Below are 14,036 nucleotides of genomic sequence, written 5' to 3' on the forward strand. Positions count from 1 at the left end.
TGGTCCACCTCGAGGTGTTTTCACCGAACTCCAGCCGCCATCATGGTGAGTGGGGGCAGGCCGGCTGGTGGGGGACGGGACTGGCTGGAGGCCACACTCCTCAGACCGGGTAAAATTTGGAAGGGTGGGGTTCCTTGAGGATTCCGGTTGTGGGGCCCGCCTGACACCCCCAGGGGCGGCCCTGCCAACTTGCCATCCTACCAGCACACCGGGGCTGCTGGGACATGGCCAGAGGCCCGTGGACATGGCCGCAGGGACCTCGGGTGCTCCGGGCCTGACCCCGTGCTCAGCCTGGGCCTCGCGCCACATCTTTTTCCCGCCTTCTAGCCTCAGGGCCTGTGGGAGCCCGGCCCCCACTCCGCGCCCCACCCCCACCCTGCACCTATCCCCACCCCAAGCCTCACCCCACCCCCACCTTATCCACACCCCACGCCCATCCCCACCCCGTGCCTGTCCCTATCCCCGGCGCCTCGCCCCACCCCCACCCCGTGCCCATCCCCCACCCCGTGCCTCGCCCCACCCCCACCCCGTGCCCATCCCCCACCCCGTGCCTCGCCCCACCCCCAATCCCCGCGCCTTGCTCCACCCCCAACCTGCACCTTGCCCGTGCCCCGCCCCACCCCCACCCTGCACCTACCCCCACCCCGTGCCTGTCCCTACTCAGTGCCTCGCCCCACCCCTACCACATTAGAGTTAGAAATTTAATGACATCAGACTTACTATCGGGGCCAGTATTTGTACCATACATGGCAATTTGCTTATTATGGTGATTTAATTAAATTTCAAAGAACATTATTCTGGAATTTTTAGTAACAATATTTTCAGCTTCTAGCTATTTTTGATGTGGATATTCAGATATAATGTTATTGTACTGTGGAGAGTTGATGTGTGATAGCTTCCAGGTTCATTGTTAGTATCCTAATATTTCTCAATTCATTTGGAGGTCGAATTGATAAATGGTCTTATACTTAATAGTCTGTTTTCAATATGCTATTACATTTATTAATGGATATTTTTCTACCAAGTTCGGTATATTTTGTGGATAATCTCAACTACTGGAGGCAGTAGGGGCCAGGTGCCTAAGGCAAGAGGATCACTTGAGTGCCTCAGTAGTTTAAGGCTAACTTTGGCAACATGAGACATTGTCTTTAAAAATAATCATAGAAGGCAGAGGAAGGTGGAAATCCATGACTCTGAGGGCCGACTGATCTACAGGTCAGCCAAAGTTGCATAGTAAGAACCTGTCTCTAAATAAAGTTCAAAAATTATACTATTTTATTTTGACTTAATGATTATTTGGTTGTAGAGTGTTTTTGGTCATGTTTTAAAAAGCAGCTATTGGTTATGGGTGTTTTAAACACTAAGTGAAGCATACAGTAAGTAGCATTTCTGCCTGTGGTTCAGGGCTTGTTAAAATGAGTACTTTTGCTTTGTTAGCTTTGAGTGCCACCTACTGGCCAGGGTATGGTGTGCCTTCTTTAATACATCATTACACTATTAAGATGAGACAAATTTTATACTCACCCTAATTAAGCAGGAAGCCTAAGCCCAAATCGAGTGTCCTATAATGTTTGATGCTTTATTTTTCTCATTGTTAAATTTTCCTCAAATACCCATCTTTTGTATAAAGAAAATAATTAGAAGATATTTGAGCTTTTTTTCTAATTGCTTAATTTTCAAGCAAGGAAATCAAGATCCTGAAAACAGGTAATTTATTTAAGAGCAAAAAAAATCAAGTTCTTCCCCCACGATCATGTTTCCCTTCAATTCTAGGGATATCACACGTAACAGTTTCAGCACATCCTTATACAGGTTTTGGTACCAGCAATTCTTTGTTGGCGGCAGTGGTGGTTGTAGTTGGCATTATGGGATATTGAAGTTGTATCCCTGGCTGCCTACCTACCAGATGTCAGACGTTTACCTCACTGGTGATATCCAGCAATATCTCTAGATATTAAGTGTCCCTGAAGCACTGAGAATCGGTGCATTTATTACTTCTTAGACTCTGACACAGTTATCTGGTGAAGTATAACATCTCTAAATAAAAAAACATCCATGCCTTGTGTTACAGACATCAGAAATAAAAAATTAGTTATCAAATAAATATAGCCTATTTTCATTCATAAAAGAAGAGACAGTTGAGAAAGGGAGTCCTATAAAAATTACAGAAGCACTGTTTATGTTTTGAATTTATTTTTGAATGAAAAATTGAGAAGGGTTGGACAGATGTAGGAAAGCAAATCTAGTCAAGTTCTAAAGAGTTGAAGATACATAGCATATGTAGTAGTCCCATTTAGAAAAAAAGTAAAATTGTATGACATTAAAAGAAGGGAAAACATTAATCTTTTTACTCCCTGTAATTTCACTGTCATGAAATATTGTTGAAGGGAATTTGCTGTTCAGAAGAATAAGGTTGTTCTTAAGTAGGAACACAAAATAGCCTCTGAGCTGGCTTGAGCTTTTGAAATCTGAAAGCCCAACTCTGATGAGGCCACACCTACTACGAGGCCACAACCCCAAATCTTTTCAAGAGGTGACCATTCTTACTCAGATTAACACACTGTTTTTAAAAAGATGACTGTGAGAAACACATTTCAGAAAGTACTGCTTCCTTTCGTTTAATTTCCACACCAGTTCTCTGCTAATTGCTGTCCCTGAAGCTAAACTAAGCTCTATAGATAGGTGATTGGGAGTAACACTAACTTACGTTATATACAAAAAGTATATTTTTTATATAGTTTGTCATATGTGTTTATGTATATGTATTTTTAAATTGTTTATTTTCTAAATTACAGTCTGCCACAACTTCTGAGTCTCCAAATTCAGCTGTCTCCAGGGAGGCCAGAACCCAGTCTTCATCAGCAGCCATCAGTCAAGGATATGTTTTGCCAGAAGGCAAAATCATACCAAACACTGTTTTTGTTGGTGGAATTGATGTTAGGGTATTGTATTCATACTTTGTTTGCATTTTAAAATACATTGTGAAGCCAGGGAGTGTTGGGTGAGAAGAGGTGGGAGTGGAGCATGAGCGCTGGACTTCCGAGAGGAGCCCTGGTAACAGTTCAGAGGCTCAAAAATGTTATTTAAAGTGTTGTGGATGATGGGGTTTGATGTGTAGACCTAAAAGGGTTTTCATTGTTGTAAATTTTATGCAGTTTTGGTTTTAACCCATAGACACTAAAACTACACTCATCAAAGTAGAGTAATTTCGGAATACCAGAGATTGACTTGCATATAATCAAATTTCTTTTTCACAGTACAATTAGAAATCTTGAATGCTTAGTCTTTACTCTCAGAGTTTATTTATTCTCATAGATGGATGAAACCGAAATTAGGAGTTTCTTTGCCAGATATGGCTCAGTAAAAGAAGTGAAGATAATCACTGATCGAACTGGTGTGTCGAAGGGGTATGTAAACATATTTACTATAGCTACTGTTTATAGAACTGAGCATGGCTGGAGAGATGCCTGGATATCAGACGAGACTCTAAGTGGGCATTAATAAAACTTGTTGCTTTTGGTTATTTTATGGATAAAAGGTTTTTTTTTTTTATCAGTTTTATTATCCTAGTATTTGTATTTTGGTATTTCCTAACTCACACAAATCTAATAACATGGGTTATCAGATTCCTTTTGTACATTTCTCAGTATCTTAAATTTTAGCTGTCTTGCCTTACATGATCTTTGTTAATGAATATTAACCCATTCTGACATTGGACTAAGAGAACAAAGTGGTATTTATAGAGGATCTGTTGTCTATGTCTCAGCATATTTAGGACAGTATATTCATCTTCCATTATCACCATTTCTGCTATTTTATAGAATATTAGATAGTGTAAATCATGGTACTATGTAGTTACAATTTTGTATTTCATTTATCTGCTTTCTAGCTATGGATTTGTTTCATTTTATAATGACGTGGATGTGCAGAAGATAGTAGAAGTAAGTAATAGTCTTACAGAGAATTTCTTTGGCAATGCTTTAGAGTTGAAAAGTACTGGATATTCAGTCTTATGTAAAATACAGAGAAAAATAGGCTTTCTTTCTTTTTAAAATAAAAAAAAATCTTTTAATTTTTGTCTTTTGAGACAGGATTTTGCTCTAGCTTTGGAGGCTGTCCTGAAACTGGCTCTGTAGGCCAGACTACCTCAAACTCACAGAGATCTGCCTGTCTCTGCCTCGTGAGTGCTGGGATTAAAGGTGTGGGCCACCACCACCTGGCCAAAATGTAATCTTACGTAGTTGAACAGAACCTGCTTGCTTGGGGGCCTCTAGCTTTATCAGCTAGAGACAGAGTTAGAAATGGGATGAATGGCTTTACAAAATTTAACTTGATGCTTTGAGATGCTTTGACTAGAGTTCTAAGGCTGAGCACAGTAGTATTTGCCCAAGTCTCGGAAGTGAAGGATTAAATTATCATTTGTTACTGTTTTTAGTCACAGATAAATTTTCATGGTAAAAAGCTGAAACTGGGCCCTGCAATCAGGAAACAAAATTTATGTGAGTAAAACCAGAAATTGTTCTTGATAAAACTGTTTAGGTTTTCGGAGAACTCGATGTAAGTTTTTCTCTTGTTTCTTTTAAAGGTACTTATCATGTGCAGCCACGTCCTTTGATTTTTAATCCTCCTCCACCACCACAGTTTCAGAGTGTTTGGAGTAGTCCAAATGCTGAGACATACATGCAGCCTCCAACCATGATGAATCCTATAACTCAGTATGTTCAGGTAATAACAGCCTGCATTCTTGTTCTTAGGTTTGTTAAGTCTTTTTAAGCTCTGAAATCATATGCATGGTTTGGATGTTAAGTGTAATACAGTACAGTCCTTATTGGAATACTTGAAATGGGAAGAATTTGTTTGTTTATTCTCATTCTTAATTGCTGTTTTCCTCATGCTGAGATGAAATCTGCCTCTATGTAGTTTGTAAGCCTTTATCCTAGAACCTTGGTAACCACATTAGATATATATTTCTTTCCAAAGTTTATATTTCAGACACATAAAGTATATATAGAAGAATTTTACTATTGCCTTTTTTTTTCCAAGTTGAAAAAGTTCAATAAATGTTCAGGAACAGCTTTGCATATCCTCTTAGTTGGTTCTTCCCAAAGAAGATCAGTTCATCTGTGTTTGACCTGCAGTGAATTCCAAATGCCTCCTCATGTAGGTTGTTGACAACTGGGTTTATTTTAGCTCTAAAATTGATAGGTTTTATCTATAAATCACAGGTTTCTTGAATTTAATTTGAGCTGGGTTAATATTTAAATTTTCATGTTTACTATGCCTATTTATGCTAAATAACATTCTTGGTACAATTTACTTTTATGCTTTTCAATTTTAGAGACTGTTTTTGGCAAAAAAAATAATAAAGTCATATTTATTTTTTGTGTGTGGAATATAAACTGCGTCTTGCCTTATTTTTCTTGTTCAAAATATGACTTAGAAGAAAATCTATACTTACTCCTAATATTTATTGTGAATCATGACTGATATAAGGCATTTGTGTGTGCTACTACTTGCTTTTAGTCAGTAAATACTGAAGTATAGAAAACAATGATTCATCCAGGTGTGGTGGTGCTCACGTGATTTACTCGGGAGGCTGAGACAGGAGGATCTCTTGAGTCCAGGAGTTCTGGGCTGTAGTGCGATATATCGTACTAAGTACGGCATCAATATGGTAACCTCCCAGGACCAGGTTGCCTAAGGAGGGGTGAATCAGCCCAGGTCGGAAAACAATGATTTAATCACTTCTCCAGTTTCAGATTGTAATTCCTTAACTTTCAGAAATTAAATGAGGCTAATTAAAGTTAGAGCTTCTCCGTCCTGTTAACATTGCTATGAGTGCATTATCTGTGAAGGTATTTTCATAAAGAAACAGAAGATGTTATTTATTGAACTCCCTTGCTAGAACTGTATGTATAATCGGTGTACAGCAACTTCCAAAGGTGAATTTTGGCTTAGAAAAGCAGTCATTTAAGTTGTCTTTTTCCTCCTTCCTGTGCAGTGGGTTGTCGTATGACAAGAAATATTTTCCTTATAAAACCAATCTTTTAGAGTCCTGAATTGCTATATATAGAAAAAGAGAAAAAATACTTTTTTGTTGTATTGTGAATGATACTCTTTCTCATTTTCTCAAATTTATTTTATTAATCCAATTTTTCTGTGAACTTTATTCTCAGGCATACCCTCCTTATCCAAGTTCACCAGTTCAGGTCATCACTGGGTATCAGCTGCCAGTTTATAATTATCAGGTATTTTTTCCTTTAATTGAAAATGACTTTTCTCACACACGTATATCCCAGTTGTGGTTTCCCTTTCTTTACTTCTCCCAGCCCCTGTCCTCATTCATCCTATCCAGATCTACTCCTTATAAACAGGCTTGTAAGGTGTCTTAGTGTTCTAGTGCTGTGAAGAGACACCATGACCACAGCGATTATTATAAAAGAAAGCATTTAGTTGAGGCCAGCTTACAGTTTCAGAGGTTTAGTTCATTATCGGCGTGGCAGCATGCAGGAAGACATAGTGCTGGAGAGCTAACTGAGAGTTCTACATCTTGAATCCATAGGCAGCAGGAACAGACAGCCCCTGTCTCTGTCTTGGGCTTTTGAAAATCTCAAAGGCCACCCCCAGTGACACATTTCTTCCAACAAGGTTACACCCCCTTTCTTTTTTTATTTAATTATTTATTTTTATTCCATGTGCATTGGTATTTTGCCTACATATATGTCGGAGAGGGTGTCGGATCCCCTGGAACTTGAACTGCAAACAATTGTCTGCCTAGTGGGTGCTGGGAATTGAATGTGGGACCTCTGGAAGAGCAACCAGTGCTCTTAACCACTGCGCCATCTCTCCAGTCCCCCAAGGCTACACCTCTTAATCCTTTCAAATAGTGCCATTCCCTGGTGACCAAGCATTCAAGTATATGGGCCTATGGGGCCATTCTCATTCAATCCACCACAAAAGGAATAATAATAAAGTATGTTAGAGAAAACTACCATAGCAAATCTGAGCTAGGGAGAAAAAAAACACAAAGAGCCCAAGAGAAGTCACAAGACTTAGAGATCCATTTGTTTGCACACTCAGAAATATCATAAATAACTAAACTGGAAGCCAGAGGAGCTGGTGCATGCAACCTCAGTCCTGTGCAGTCATAAGAGCTTTGATTGTGTTGATTTATAGGGCCGTATTCTCCTGGTGTCCTCTATCCCCTCTGACTCCTCTTCCCCAGGGTTCCCTAAGCACTGAGGAGAAGGACTTGAATTATCAGATAATTTAAGGGAATGTAAAATAACTTGGAGATACTACTTTGGTCTTTATATAAAATTGCTACATAGTGTGCTATATAAATGATCTAAAATTAAAGGGAAGTAGAATTAGTCTATAATTCAGACATCAATATTATTTAGAGGTAAATATTTTGACAAGGAAAAAACATTTGTTGAGACTGTTTATGAAGATTAAGTATCTTCTGTTCTTATTTCAACATACTTTCATTTTTGTCAAATGTCTTAAAAATCCATGCTGACTTAGAAGTTTTTATAAGATAGGTTGAAATAAAAATACTACCCAGTACCGAATTTTGATTGATAGTGCATAATTTTGCTAGATGCTATAAAATAGTAGTTCCGTGAATTTCTTCCAATAGATGTGACCATATTTATGACCCATAACTGTAGCTGTAGTAATAATTTCCAAGTGCTCCTGTCTTTTTAAATTTTCCTGAATGCCAGCTTCCAATTGAGAAAAAGTGAGTTTTATATGTGGAAGAAACTGAAAAATGCACAGATAGTAGCATAAAGGTACCTATCTTTTGTTCTGTTTCGTAATAAGGAATTAAGAGTCATGGTGATAAAGACTGTAACATTGTCTAATTATCTCTATTGAAAAGATGTGTGGGTGTTTAAATAATCTTTGTTTATTTTTCTTAAGATGCCACCGCAGTGGCCGGCTGGGGAACAGAGGAGTTATGTTATACCTCCGGTAAAATGAATTTGCTAAATGTACTCTCCTTGCTTAGTCTTACAGTTTTCTCTCATATATTTCTTTTGCAATATTGTGTAGGCTTATAAATATTCTAATTACCTTATTTTAGGTATTTTACTTCATCTCAGTTATATACTCACATAAGAAAAAAACCTGCTTTTTGTTTTTCACATTATTGTTGTATGCCCAGTCAGTGGCTGCTTCATAAACAATAAGTTTTTGGTTACTTATTGGCATGATGTATAATCAAGGAAAATATTATTAAATATTAGATTCAGAGTTAGCATGTGGTCTTTCTAGAATCTGCCTGAGTTTGCAACAAAAAGAAAATATATAGAAGAGAAACATTTTACCTTTAAAATAAAAGAAGGTGATTCCATCTATCAGTAAACCACCTGAGCTTCTGGTAACTTTCATAAAGATAAAGATGGGATATTTGAAAAACAAACTGAGAGAATTCTCAGGTACTCCGTTAACTACATATTATCGTTCCTTAAATCCTACTGACTTTCATGTTGACAGAGGCATTTTTAAAATAAAAGACTTCATTTTAAAACAGTGTAGTTTTAAACATTTAGTTTAAAACAGTTTCTGAAATAACCTTCTAAAGAATGTCTTAGAAATGTATCATGTTTCTTGTTAATCATACTTTTATCGTTTTAAATTTAGGCTTATACAACTGTTAACTACCATTGCAGTGAAGTTGACTCAGGAACTGAAGTTTTGTCAAATGAATGTTCAGTTCATGAAGCTACTCCAGCCTCTGGAAATGGCTCCCAAAAGGCAAACATATAATTTTATTTACTGTTTTTAAAATTTATTTTATATTAATTATGATTCTTTGACCTATTTGCCACGATTTAAAAATGAAAGTTACAACCTGCAGAGCTCAGGGGACTTAACGCTGCAATTAATGGACAAGAAAATAATACCTCAGATACCCCAAACTTGGAGTTTCTGATTCCTTTGTTGTATCTTTTCTTCTAATTGCATTTTTCTTAAATCATATTTTAGTTACTGGTCTATAGTATGATTTGGTAGAATTCAGTGGCCAGATTTCTACTATTACTATGAATATTTGCCATGTCTTTTATAGTTTAAATTTTTTATTTAGCAAAATAGTACTATGTATTATTTATGATACTCTGAAAATATTTATGACATTAGCTTTTTAAAATGGTAATTGTTTGATACCGAATTAGACAGTCCGTCTGTCCTCCCTCCCTCCCTCCCTCCCTCCCTCCCTCCCTCCCTCCCTCCCTCCCTCCCTCCCTCCCTCCCTCCCTCCTTCCTTCCTTCCTTTTTGTTGGTTTTCCGAGACAGGGTTTCTCTGTGCTTTAGAGCCTGTCCTAGAACTAGCTCTTGTAGACCAGGCTGGCTTTGAACTCACAGAGATCTGCCTGCCTCTGTCTCCAGAGTGCTGTGATTAAAGGTGTGCGCCACCACCGCCTGATTTAGTCATTTCTTTAATCATATTCTCATCTCAAAATTCTAATTCGTATTGTTGAATAAATAAAGCAGTTGACATGTTGGGAAAAAAACGAAAGATTTCACTGGACAGATCCCTCGTCTGTGTGTGCTAGTGAATAAGAAAACTATTGAACAATAAATAAGGATTTCAAAACTAGCATTGGCTACATGGCCAGTTTGAGGCAAGCCTAGGGTTACATGAGACCCTGCCTCAAAAAGAACAAATTTTGCACACATAAATATACACATAAAATTAAAATAGCTTGTTGAACAATTATACTAACATATCTCCCTGAATATGTTTTTGAAATATTAAAATGTTTGATTCTTTCTGTAATAGGGAAAAATGAATGATTCAAACAAAATACCATAGTTTTAATAAATACAAAATTTTTAAATTTGCTAAAATACTAAATTTAGGCAGACTCTATATAAAGTAAACAATAAATGGTAAGAATTTGATGCTATGAAAGATTTTCTTAGTAGAGTATATGCTCAATATACTTTCAAAAAGCCATTAGCAGTGAATAAAAGATGTAGTCTTTAAACTTCTGTGTTTCAGAAGTCTGTGGACCGAAGCATACAGACGGTGGTCTCTTACCTATTTAACCCCGAGAACAGACTGAGAAATTCTCTTGTTACTCAAGATGATTACTTCAAGGTAGGACAAGAATAGTATGAAGAATAGAATGTGTGTGTTAATATTGAAACTTAGTTTTTTCTGTAGTGCATATATTTTATAGTGATTAATTGAAGTGTTTTATTATATAAACCCTTGGTAAACCATTATAATGGTTGCATTTTACCCAAAGTGTGTTGGATGCTGTGCAAATCTTAGAATAATAAAGTTTGTCTTTAGGGAAGGAAGGTGATGAGCTGTTGGGCACATGGCTCAGTGAGTAAAGCACTTACTGAGCAAATGTGACTTTGAACTCAGAATTTATAAATGCCAGGTGGGTTTAGCAGCCTGCCTAGAATTCCAGTCCTCAGGGGCAAAGACAGGATCCTGAGCAAGCTGTGTAGCAAGGTCAGTCCCTATCAGTAATCTGTGTGTTCAGTGAGAAAAGGTAGAATGCAGTCAGAAAGACTGCAGATGATGTTAACCTTTGACTTACACAGCATGCACACAAACTACGGAGAAATGGTAAGTAATATAAAAGGTTCATGAGAGTTGGCAGATAAAATAATTACTTGACCACACAGAAAAATTTGAAATCAGAGTGTAATTCATAGCTGTAGGATTAAAGAGAAACAAATGAACTACTTGGTTAATAGATTTGAACATCGTGGAGAATGAAAAGGAATAAAACTGAGGAGGTTGAAAATAACCAAGTGAGAATTCAACAAAGTTTGGGTTTTTAATATGTTCACATTGCACAGATCATTTACATTTTAGGACATTACATTTAGAGTTTCTATGTGGTGCCTTTTATGTGGTGGTTTTATTTGAGGGTTAGAACTCAGGAACTTGGCCATGCTGTAATCACATGCCTTACTACTGAGCTGTTCTTCCAGTCCCAAGACTTTACAGATGTAAAATGAGAATAAGTAGAACACAAAGTCTCTAAGGTTCTTTTACTTTTGAGTCCAAATATGAAGTCTATTAATTGGCGAGTTCATTGGGGAGAATACTGCATTCTGGGGGAGATATTTTGAGATGATAAAGGATAAGTGTATAATACGGATGTCATACAACTCATTTAAAGTATATAATTCAATGAATTTTTAGTATTTTTTACTTATCTGTACAACCATAAGTCAAATTTAAAAATGTCTTAGCCATTCCAGAAATAAACCCCTTGCTTATTTTCATTTCTAACTTACTAGGCAGTGAAAGTTATTACCTACAATGTGTTTGTAATATAATGAGTAATAGATGCTCATTTAAAACTTTTTCTACACAGTGCAGTATGTAGCTGCAGCAGTCAGTTTGCCCCAGAGTTCTAAAAGTGTTAAATGATGTTTGAAAACAAAAGTGTTTAAAATTGAGTTTTCACCTTGTGTTGGAAGGAAAGAATACTTCCCTTTGAAATCTAGAGATTTCTTTTCCTCTAGTTAGGAATCAGAAATTAGTAGAGAAACCTGCTGTTGTCTGTTGTGTGTGTGTGTGTATGTATGTATGTGCGTATGTGCGTGCATGTTCACAGATCACTCAGAATATTTGTGTGGAGGCCCATAGTAGATGTTGGCATTTTGGGGATCCCAAGTTCTTGTCCTCCTGTTTACAGAACAAGCACATGGAGCCACAGACCTATTATATGCAACTAAATACTGTTTTTTTTTTATTGAAATTGAATGTACTATGTATTTCCATCATCATTCTTTTAACTTCAGCCCCATAATTTTAATTCCTACGTAACATCTAAAAATGTGTACATTTGTGACCAGTTTTCTAGGCCCCAACCTAAGTGGGTTGTTATCCTATTGACATGTACCTGATAATGTGTGTACCTGTGTACATGTGAGGGTACTTGTAGCAGTCAAATAGACATTGGTGTTTCACCACCTTTTTGAAACGGGATCTTCCACTGAATCTGGAGCTTGTCCATTTGGCTAGACTGGCTGATGTATGACAGAGGGATTTGCCTATTTCTGGTTCTGTTCTTCCAGCACTATGATTATATAGTACACCTTTAATACTAGCCCTTTAAAGGGGGTGCTAGGGACCTGAACTCAGGCCCTCAGGCTTGCACAGCAATACTTTGCCAAATGAGCCGCCTCTCCAGTCACATAGAAATTTAGGTAGAATGTTCACATAGAACATTAGGTAGAAAAATTGAGAAATTTAAAGTATACAGAAAGATTACCAGTGTATATACAAACATAACATCTTATATAAGAGATTTGAGCAATCCTTAGGTCTTCATATCCATGGGGGAGAGTGTTCCTAGGACCCACCCCTTGAGAAAACATTTTAAATATTCTTACCTTTGCTTCATAAAGAATGATACATCTTCACAGATTAAAGCTAAGCCTTAAATATACAAGATTTTGAGCTTTTTAATAAAAATGAAGGATTTCAAATTGAAACACAGTACAGTTCTCAAATATGGTTTCTGTCAGATGAGATAGTTAATAAAAAAATAGGGATTTGTTTGTTTTTGTTGGGAAGGTTTTAATTCTCTCTTTAATTGTATACTGGTACTACATATGTGCCTCATGCCCACAGAAGCTAGATAAGAGTGTCTGATCCTTTGAAATTAGAGTTAACGTTAGTGAGCTGAAACCACCAGACCATTTCTCCAGACCCAAGCCTTGGGGTTGTTTTGTTGGATAGTTTTTATTTTGTTTTGCTGGCAAGGTGGCTCATCAGATAAAGGCAGTTGGCACAAAACCTGGTGATCTATGTTTAATCCCTGAAATATACATGTTGTAGGAGAGAAACTGACTGTGCACATTGTCCTCTTGACCTCCACATAATGGGCTATGCATGCCTGCATGCATGCTTATACACATAAAATAAATTCTAGTGAAAAAAATTAAAGAGTAGTTTTAAGAATTTTCTACTGTCTTTAATTAAATCATTAATTATTTAAATGGTACTAATTGTAATATTTCTGAGTTTACTGGAATTCTTTTTTAATTCTGTCATTTAACAAAGCCTTACATTTATTGTTGGACTAAGAGTTCCACCAAATGCCTCCTCTTTTCTCATTTACTATATTTAAACTTAAACCAATATATTATTTCAAAATCTTAGATCAGTAATGGTAGTATGGAATTTTCAATGATTTAAAATAGTTTTGTCTCTTCTAGGATAAAGGAGTGCATCATTTTAGAAGAAGCCAGGCAGTCCTTAAATCTGATCATCTCTGCTAACCTTGTAGTCTCACATGGTTGTTAGTTTTGAATATTAAAAGAGATGGAAAGGTTTTACTATTACAGAATTTTTGACAAATCACACTCAGATTTTGTATTGTATAAAAGTTAGATTGCCTAGTTTTATGTTGAATGCGTTAATTTGATGTTTAAATAGAAACTGGTTTTGTGTTCATTATATAGTTGAAAGAAAAATAATTGCAAGTAAAAAAGATAATAATTTTCAAATAATTGAAAAATAGCTGAAAGGAATAACTTTTAAGACTTAAGGACTTTTAATTAAAATTGTCATTTTAAGAGTTCAAAAGCAAGTACTAATTTTCAAGAAAAAGGATTTTATAAACCTATTTTGAAAGGTCGGAATTTTGATAGTTTGGCTACAAGCATTTCACTTCTCAACAGGTACCTGAACAGTACAGTATTTACAGTATTGTGCTTTACATTTATTAATTTGTTTAAACATTTGCCACAAGAGCAGAATTTTTAGAACTGCATTTTTAATCAGTGGAACTCAGTATATAGTTAGCTTTATTGAAGTCCTCCTTATCTAAGCCCAGGAAACAGATTCTTAACAGTCCAATCAGTGGGTCTTACATATTTATACAAAATATTTTACCCTTTTGCTAGAATCCACACATATGCACATATCTTATTTATTTGGTTGGGGTGGTAATTAGGATATCTGAAATTCTGGGTGTAATTTTGTTTAAAGAATCTGAGACAAACTAAACTATGCTAGATGTGTAAGCTATTCTCAGTGAGTATAC

At 36.6% G+C, this 14,036-nt stretch overlaps 1 protein-coding gene across 1 annotated transcript; it reads left to right on the plus strand.

Annotated features, from left to right (window-relative positions):
- Window positions 1-244: 244 nt before the first annotated feature.
- On the plus strand, window positions 245-13,269 carry LOC130868801 (deleted in azoospermia-like). Its single transcript, XM_057760832.1, has 11 exons — window positions 245-334; window positions 2,796-2,942; window positions 3,316-3,407; window positions 3,890-3,941; window positions 4,436-4,499; window positions 4,586-4,725; window positions 6,177-6,248; window positions 7,927-7,977; window positions 8,650-8,763; window positions 10,013-10,111; window positions 13,207-13,269. Exons 1-11 carry the CDS (start codon window positions 245-247, stop codon window positions 13,267-13,269), a joined length of 984 nt encoding a protein of 327 aa, XP_057616815.1.
- Window positions 13,270-14,036: the final 767 nt, after the last annotated feature.

This window comes from Chionomys nivalis, chromosome Y (genome assembly GCF_950005125.1).
Source record: "Chionomys nivalis chromosome Y, mChiNiv1.1, whole genome shotgun sequence".
NCBI classification, from domain to species: domain Eukaryota; kingdom Metazoa; phylum Chordata; class Mammalia; order Rodentia; family Cricetidae; genus Chionomys; species Chionomys nivalis.

Coding starts and splice junctions, on each gene's coding strand:
- LOC130868801 (XM_057760832.1), top strand. CDS start 245: ATGGCCGCAGGGACCTCGGGTGCTCCGGGCCTGACCCCGTGCTCAGCC. Junction 6,249..7,926: donor TGCCAGTTTATAATTATCAG/GTATTTTTTCCT, acceptor ATTTTTCTTAAG/ATGCCACCGCAGTGGCCGGC. Junction 7,978..8,649: donor GGAGTTATGTTATACCTCCG/GTAAAATGAATT, acceptor TTTTAAATTTAG/GCTTATACAACTGTTAACTA.